This window comes from Callorhinus ursinus, unplaced genomic scaffold (assembly GCF_003265705.2).
Source record: "Callorhinus ursinus isolate GAN/ISIS: 27379988/994484 unplaced genomic scaffold, GSC_fseal_2.0 scaffold44, whole genome shotgun sequence".
Lineage (NCBI taxonomy): Eukaryota > Metazoa > Chordata > Mammalia > Carnivora > Otariidae > Callorhinus > Callorhinus ursinus.
Genome location: NW_027397106.1, coordinates 119,732 through 129,086, shown reverse-complemented (window position 1 = coordinate 129,086; position 9,355 = coordinate 119,732). Strand labels below are relative to the sequence as shown.

At 33.0% G+C, this 9,355-nt stretch overlaps 1 protein-coding gene across 1 annotated transcript; it reads left to right on the top strand.

Moving 5' to 3' along the window:
• Nucleotides 1-3,465: 3,465 nt before the first annotated feature.
• LOC112832543 (olfactory receptor 6C6-like) lies at nt 3,466-4,404 on the top strand. Its single transcript, XM_025883291.1, has one exon. The coding sequence runs from the start codon at nt 3,466-3,468 to the stop codon at nt 4,402-4,404; it is 939 nt and encodes a 312-aa protein (XP_025739076.1).
• Nucleotides 4,405-9,355: the final 4,951 nt, after the last annotated feature.

Sequence of the window (9,355 nt, the reverse complement as noted above, 5' to 3'; positions counted from 1 at the left end):
CAATATCCATTCATGATAAAACCCTCAACAAAATAGATGTAGAAGGAACACACCTCAACAAAATAAAGGCCATATATGAAAAGCCCATAGCTGGCATCATACTCAGTGGGGAAAAACTGAGAGCTTTTCCCCTAAGGTCAGGACCAAGACAAGGCTGTCACTCTCACCATGTTCATTCAACATAGTGCTAGATGTCTTAGTCACAGCAATCAGACAAGAAAAAGGAATAAAATTCATCTAAGTGATTAAAAAGAAAAGAAGTAAAAGTCACTACTAGCGGATGACATGATATTGTATAGAGAAATTCCTATAAACTCCACCAAAAAACCACTAGAACCGATAAATGGATTCACTAAGGTCACAGGATACAAAATCAACACACAGAAATCTGTTGTACTTCTATACACCAATACTGAAACAGAAAGAATTTCAAAACAGAAAGAGAAATTAGAAAACAATCCCAATTACAATTACACCAAAAACAATAAAATACCTAGGTAGGAACAAACCTAACCAAGGAGGTCAAAGACCTGTACTCTGAAAACTGTAAAACACCGATGAAAGTGGCAAGGTATTCCATGCTCATGGGTTAGAAGAAGAAATATTGTTAAAATGTCTATATTACCCAAAGTAATCTAAATGCAATCCCTATCAAAATACTAACTGCATGTTTCACAAAACTAAAACAAACTCTAAAATTTGTTTTAGATAGAGATGCCACCAAAATCACAAACCCAAATAGCCAAAGCAGGTTGAAAAAGAACAAAATTGGATTTATCACAATTCCGGACTTCAAGTTATATTACAAAGCTATAGTACTCAAACCAGTATGGTACTGGCAGAAAAGTAAACACTTAGATCAATGGAACAGAATAAAAATCCCAGAAATAAACCTATAATACAATTACTCTTTGACAAAGGAGGCAAAAATATGCAGTGGGAAGACAGTGTTTTTCACCAGTGGCGTTAGGAAAACTGGAAAGCTACATGCAAAAGAATGAAACTGGACCACTTTCTCATACCAGACACAAAAATAAATTCAAAAGGAACTTTTGTGCATTATTGGTGGAAATGCAAACTGGTGTAGCCACTGTTGAAGATAGTATGGAGGTTTCCTAAGGACTTAAAAATAGGGCTACCATATTATCTATTAATTTCATGACTGGGCATTTACCCAAAGAATATGAAAACAGTAATTTAAAATGATATGTGCATCCTTATGCTTTTGAAGCACTATTTATAATGGCCAAAATGTAGAAGCAGCTCAAGTGTGCATGTATAGAAGGGGATTAAGACCACACTTATCTTGAAGAACACTGTGTAATGTATAGAACTGATGAATCACTATATTGTACACCTGAAACTAACATAACCCTGTATGATAGACTATACTGGATTTAAAATTTTTTAAAATGTACCTAGAGTTAATTTAAAGAAGAAGAAAAAGAAAAAAGAAAAAAAGAATTTTCAATCAATATTCTTGAAGTTAAGGAAAGACTACAGAATTTTTCAAATTAAAGGAGATTAAAACATTATGGTAATTAAATTAACATATAATTCTAAATTGGATTATTTTCTATAAAGAAAACTTTTAGTCATTGGTGGAACTTAAATAGCATTGGAGAAGTACATGTTAATAATGTATCAATGTTAATGCCCTGACACTAATGGTTATATCATGCTTATCTAGTAGAATATTCTTTTATAAATAATCTATCTTCATGGTTATTTGTTGGTTTTCTTCTTTATATTTTACATTGTTTCAAAATTTAAAAAATAGTGAAACATTTAAGTACTGCCCTATGACTCCAATTTGGGGCATAGGTCACAAGTTAATGAAATCTTCCTAACATTGACTAAGGAAGCAAGAGAGAGGTTTCCTTTTTGAGTAAACCCTCTTAATGTGTAGAAATGGTCAGAGTGTCCCAGGGCAGTTGAATATCTGAAATTCTTGTTGGCATTCAGTATAGAGTTTAAATTATTTCTAGTTCTCTTTTGGGAGAATATCTGTTTTGTTTTATAGTTAAAGAAATTCAGTTTTGTGCTTAAAGCAATTCACAGTAGTTTTTATTTCCTTCCTTTTTTGTTTGTTTAGGTTGTTGTTTTATTTTTCACATAACTGATATTCCTGATATGAGTCTCCAGGGGTCATTTATTTTTCTTTTCTTCTTCTTCTTCTTTTTTTTTAAATTTAATCCCCTGTGTCTCTTATGAGCAAAGTGATAAAACTGTGCCTTTTGTTAGTGCACAATTTGAAGCAAGAATTCTTTCTTACAAAATTTGGGTTCCTTTCATATGAGGGCTTACCAAAAATGTCTTTTCATTTAAAGCATTACATTTTCATTTAGAATTTTTGGGAGACATTTACCTTCATCTTAATATACAAGAAAAGAAGACAGAAAATGAATCTTACCTGGCCTGAAAGAGGATTCTAATTATTTGTAATATCTGGGTCCTGTCATTTTAATGAGTATCAGTGGAGTGAAAGTTATTAACAGATGAATATAATTTTCAGAATGCATATCTGTTTTTAGAATCCTTCTACAGAAAAGCTTTGCAATTAACTTTCCTCTTAAAATATTGATTTTTTTATAATTTTATAAGAGGGAGAATATTCATCATTTATTTTTGACCCCTGTTTCTACCATATTCCCATAAGGGGAAAATTTTTTCAATGTATTCTAGATACGGTAAGTCACTTATAATTTGCAGTAAATATCTAGATCATAAATGAATGCATTCCCACATGTAAAAGTCAGGTAATATCCACTGACTTTTGAACTGTCATTTACTTTTCTATTTTTATGTAGATGTAATAGTCAAAACTTCATGATAAAATGCAACTGTGAGACGACTAACATTTGAAATGAACAAAAAATAATAATTAAGTGAATGAGATAAAGGAACAATGGGGAACTACTGCATCAGGACAAAATAATGGTATATATCAGAATATTTCAATCATAGAGATAGTATGTAACTGTCATTATTTCCATATTTCACAAATTTTTAAGTGTTTTAATGAGCTAAGAATTTTTGAAGAACATTACATACAGACATTGTTATTAATCATCTGAATGTTACAAAAAATTTTTCAATAATTTTTAAGGTATACATAGAAAATACATTTAAGGTCAAGCTTACGTTCTATTTAGACATTGAAAGAGAATTCACCTCATTTGGAAATGACCAGCTAAAATTTAAATGATCTTTCAAGTTCAAATAGGGAAAAAGAAAAAATTTAGTAGTGTTGTTATCATAACTGTTGCATTAAATGGAACACAGAGTGACCTAGGTTGATATAGTTTTAAGTATCATCTACCCTGTTATTGGATCAATTTTTTAAACATCTTTACATTTCTGACTAGGTTTTTTGTTTTTCTGTCTGTAGCTTTTGTAAAAATCCTCTTATTTCCAATTCTGAAGTTGTTTTTCTATGTTTATTTAATAGCACTCAAGTCTGAAATGAGAAATCAGTCAAGAGAGATCGAATTCATTCTCCTAGGATTTAGTGATGACCCACAATTGCAAATTGTGATTTTTATATTTCTCTTTCTAAACTATGTGTTGAGTGTAATGGGGAACTTAACCATCATCCTTCTTACCTTGCTAGATCCCTACCTCAAGACTCCCATGTATTTTTTTCTCCGAAATTTCTCCTTCTTGGAAGCTTCACTGACAACAGTCTGTATTCCCAGATACCTGATAAGCATCGTGACTAAAAACAAAGTAATTTCCTACAATAGTTGTGCATCTCAGTTATTCTTTTTCCTCTTATTAGAAATTACAGAATTTTACCTACTGGCTGCCATGTCTTTTGACCGTTACGTAGCAATCTGCAAACCCCTACATTATCCCATCATTATGAACAACAAAGTATGTTACCAACTTCTATTCAGTTCATGGACAGTTGGCTTTCTGCTTTCATTTCCACCATTGGCTTCGGGACTGACACTGGATTTCTGTGCTTCTAAAGTAATTGATCATTTCATGTGTGACACTTCCCCTGTGCTGCAGCTTTCCTGCACTGACACTCATTTACTGGAATTGATTTCATTTGTCTTATCTCTTGTAAATCTCATGGTCACGTTGCTGTTATTGATTCTTTCTTACACATACATTATCAAGACCATTCTAAAGATCCCCTCTGCTCAGAAAAGAACAAAGGCTTTTTCTACTTGTTCTTCTCATATGATTGTAGTCTCCCTTACTTATGGTAGCTGTGTCTTCAATTACATAAAGCCAACAGCACGGGAAAGGGTGACTTTATCCAAAGGTGTAAGTGTTATTTATACCTCAGTTGCCCCTTTATTAAACCCTTTCATTTACACTCTCAGAAACCAGCAAGTGAAACAAGCTTTCAAGGACACACTCCAAAAGATTTTCTCTTTTTTCAAAAAATGAAGAGGAAATTTAATTTTAAAATATTGGAGAAAAAAGTAAATAAAAATTTTGACTTCTTAAAGTTTACTTAATCTGTCCTTCAATTAGTTCATCTCATAATATTTTTTCACCTCACAATATTTTAACTAAACCTTTCAGCACAGTGCATCTTTTCCTTCCTACTTCTCTTTTTGATTAACATACCTTTCTATACTACAGTATGAGTATTCTCAGGTTATCAACAGAAATGTGAAATTTCTTTTACTGTACAACACATGGTACTGACCCCCTCAAAAATGATTTTAAATAGATATTCATCATAAGAATTTTGTAGAATTATACAGACATCAATATAACAACATGCACTACCACTGGGACTCTAGAAAGTTCTTCAAATGTCACTCAAGTGTTTTCAACACGGCAAGAAAAAAAGACAGGCTTCAAATCATAAAAAGCTCATATGTTCTAAAATGTAGCAGGACTTTATCTGGTAAGTCTATAGACCTGAAAATTTGGAGTGAATAAGAATCACACACATGGTTGGTTTATTAAAAAACAAGTCAATGTTCTCATTCTTAAAATGTCTTTTCAATTTACCTGGAGTACATCATAGAAGCATGGATGGTACATGATTCTATTGCAGGTGGTACCTATGAGTTTTCTTTTTTAATATAAAAACCTATGTGAGCAGATTTTTACCTTATAAAGATTACTATGTTAAATGTATTGAGGATGGGTTTTTGGATGTTGGAATCTGGGAGACAAGTTAGAGGGCTAATATTTTAAACTAAATGAGTTATTTGAGAGTTGAAATGCAACAGCGTCAATGAATCTGAAGCTCCAGGAAATGGTTCCAGAGATATTTAGCAAAACAAAGAGGAATGGTTGGACATTTGGTTATATGGGATCATTGAAAAAATATTTTAAAAAATGATTTGGGTTTCCCTTCACCTTCCCTGGGTTTCCCTTCACCTTCCCTTCTGCCCACTCCTGCACATACTCACTCATACTTCTGTTGCTTTTAAAGAAGGGAGTATTACTGGTATCCTGTCAGGTAAAAAAAAAAATAAAAATGGACCTACAAAGAAATCCATGAAATATAATGAGTTCCATATTGGATATAATATGCCATCAGAGAAATATGAGTGAAAAAATCATGAAGGTATTTAATGCTGTAATCCTATCCATGTGGTCGTGAGAAGAAAACAATTTAAGCTCAGGTTTGTGTTCTGATTTATTTTACTATTTTAAGTCAAACTGGTTTTTTGGTTTTCAAAGATTTTATTTATTTATTTGAGAGAGAGAGAATGAGAGAGCAGCAGAAGGAGAGGGATAAGGCTCCCTGCTGAGCAGAAAGCTGGATGTGGGGCTGGATCCCAGGACACTGGGATCATGACCTAAGCGGAAGGCAGATGCTTAACCAGCTGAGCCACCCAGACACCCCTTAAGCCAACACTGTTAACCATCTTCTTTTCTAAGGCAATTACAAGGGAATAAGTTCATATTATTATATTCAAGGCCCTCAAAGCTTTCCAATAAGCACTTTAAAAATTATTTGACCCTTACTAGATTTAGTTTGTATTTTTCTCATTCTTTGGGTTGTCATTTCACTTTCCTGATAGTGTCCTTTGTTCACAAAATTTTTGATTTTGATGAAATCAAATTTTTCTATTTTTTTTTAATTTTCTTGCTTGTGCTTGTGGTGTCATATTTAAAACACCACTGCTTAATCCAAAGTTGCAAAGATGTATACCTGCTGTTTATTCTAAGAACTTTATGGTTTTATATCTTACATTTAGTGTTTGGTTTCTATTGAGTTAATGTTTGTGTATGGTTTGAGGTAGACATTAAAGTCAACTTTTGAACGAAAATAGTTATCACAACATGATTTGTTGAAAAGGCTATTATTTCTCCTTTGAATAATCTTGGCACCCTAGTTAAAAATCAATTGACCATAAATGTATGGGTCTATTATAGACTCTCAGTTCTATTCCTTTGAGCTATTGCTCAGTTGCTATGCCTGTATCATACTGTCTTTCTTGATCACTGTAGCTTTATATGAAATTTGAAGTTGGAGAGTATGACTGTTTCAACTTTGTTCTTCTTTTTCAATATTGTTTTGGCTATTCAGTGTCCCATGCAATTCCATCTGAATTTTAGGGTCAGATTGCTCATTTATGCAAAAAGAGCATTTGAAAACTTAATGAAGATTATATTGAATCTGTGTATCAATTTGAAAACTGTTACCATCTTAATTAACAATATCAGGTCTACTATCAAATAACATGAGATGTCTTTTTATTTATTTAGGATTTCTTTAATTTTTTTAAGTTTTGTTATTTTTTAGGATAGAATGTTTCACTTCCATGGTTAAATTTACATTAAAAACTCCTACAACTGTTGAACAATAAAAAAATAAATGCTCAACAAAATATAGACAAAGGACTTAAAGAAGATATGCAAACAGGCAAAAGCACATGAAAAGATGCTCAAGAACAGCAGTATTTGGAAAATATAAGTAAAAACCACAATGACATACCACTTTACAACCTCTAGGACACTTATGTATGTGTATGTGTGTGCCTGTGCGTGTGTGTGTACATATATGTTGGTTATATATATCACCAAAAATATTAAGTGCTATTGTACAGAATAACAGGTGATATATACAAAATTTGGAACCCTCATACACTGCTGGTGGGAATGTAAAATGTGTAGCCATTTGGAAAAGTTTGGCAGCTTATCATGAAGGTAAATATAGGGTCACCATATAACCCAGAAATTCTACTTCTAGGAATTGAAAACATATGTTCACACAAAAACTTCAACACACATTTTCATAGACTCATCATGCATAAGAGCCAAAAAGTAGAAAAAACCTAAGTAACTTTCAAGTGATGAATGGATAAACAAAATGTGGTACAGGTGTATTTTATTCATTTTCATTTTGTTGTGCTTTGCTTTGTTGCACTTTGCATATACTGCATTTCCTACAAGTAGAAGGTTTGTGACAATCCTGCATCAAGCAAGTCTACTTGTGCCATTTTTCCAATAGCATTTGCTCATCTCTGTATTGCATTGTAGTAATTCTCACAATATTTCAAGGTTTTTCATCATTATTATATTTGTTATGGTGATGTGTGATCTGTGATCTTTGATGTTACTACTGTAATTGTTTTGGGACACCATAAACACTGCCCATATAAGACAGCAACTCTAATCAGCAAATGCTATGTGCGTTCTGACTGCTCCACTGACCAGTTGTCCCCCCTTCGCTCTCCCTCTCTTCTGACCTCTCTATTCCTTGACACACACCAATATGGAAAATAGGCTAAATAATAACCCTAAAGTGGCCTGTAAGTGTACAAGTGAAAGAAAGAATCGCGTGTTTCTCACTCTAAGTCAAAAGCTACAGATGATTAAGTTTAATGAGGAAGGAATGTCAAAAGCCAGGATAGGCCAACAGCTATTTCTCTTGTATCAGTTATCCAAGTTGTGAATACAAAGAAAATTTCTGGAAGGAAATTAAAGTGCTACTTCAGTAAAAGACATGAGTGATAAGAAAGTGAAGCATTCTTTTTGCCAATAGGGAGAAATTTTTATTGATCAAGGTAGAAAATCAAATCGAGCACAATATTCGTTTAAACCAAAGCCTAATCCAGAGTAAGGCCCTAATTCTCTTCAATTCTATGAAGACAGAGAGGTGAGGAAGTTACTGAAAAAAAAATCTGAAGCAAGCAGAGATTCGTTCATGAGGTTTAAGGAAAGAAGCCATCTCCATTATACAAAAGTACAATTTAAGCAGCAAGGACTGATGTTGTTGCTGAAGTAAAGTATCCAGAAGATCTAACTATGGTAATTAATGAAGATGGCTACACTAAACCACACACTTTCAATGTAGATGAAAAGACTTATAGTGGATGAAGATGCCATCTAAGACTTTTATAGCTAGAGAAGAGTAGCTAATGCATGGCTTCAAACTTCAAAGCCTAGACTGACTCTTGTTAAAGCTAATGAAGCTACTGATTCTAATTTGAAGCCAGTGCTCATTGACCATTCTGAAAGCATAAAAATTATGTTAAATCTATTCTGCCTGTGCTCTATAAATGGAATAACAAAGCCTGGATGACAGCACCTCTGTTTACAACATGGTTTATAAATATTTTAAGCTCACTGTTGAGACCTGGTGCTCGGTAAAAGATCCCTTTCAAAATATTGTTGTTCATTGACAATGCACCTGACCATTCAAGAGCTCTAATGGAGATGTACAACACGATTAATGTTGTTTTCATGACTGTTAACACAACACCGTTCTGAAGCCTGTGGACCAAGGGGTAATTCTGACTTTCAAGTCTTATGGTCTAAGAAATACATTTCATAAGGCTAGAGATGCCATGGATACTGATTCTTCTGATGGATCTAAGCAAAGGAAATAAACAATTTTCTAGAAAGGATTTACCACTCTAGATACCATTAAGAACATTTGTGATTCATAGGAAGGGGTCAAAAAGTATCAACATGAACAGGAGTTTGGAAGAAGTTGATTGCAACGTACAGTATTTAAAAATATTATCAGTTATTGTTGTGTGTAGAAATAATTGAAACCCAGACATTGGTCAAAATCACTTATATTATACAAATGTTAGTGACCCTTGGAAGAAATTCAATGTATGATGTATTTATTTCTGTGTTTGAGGTTTAAACCACTTATAAATTATTCCTGATTCATTCTAGTTGTGTCGATGTAATGAAATTTATTAATATATCTTACATAAAAGCATGTGCAATAAATTTAATCTGATATATTTGGAAAACTACTGGCAAAGCATATTTAGAATATCCACATCATATTAAATAATTCCCTTTGTCTCTTCAGAGCCTTTCCCTATACTCCCCCTGCCTGCCCTTGGATTCAGGTGTTCACAAATGTCCTTTGGCCATATTCATTATTTTTGCTTTTTCTGGAATTTCT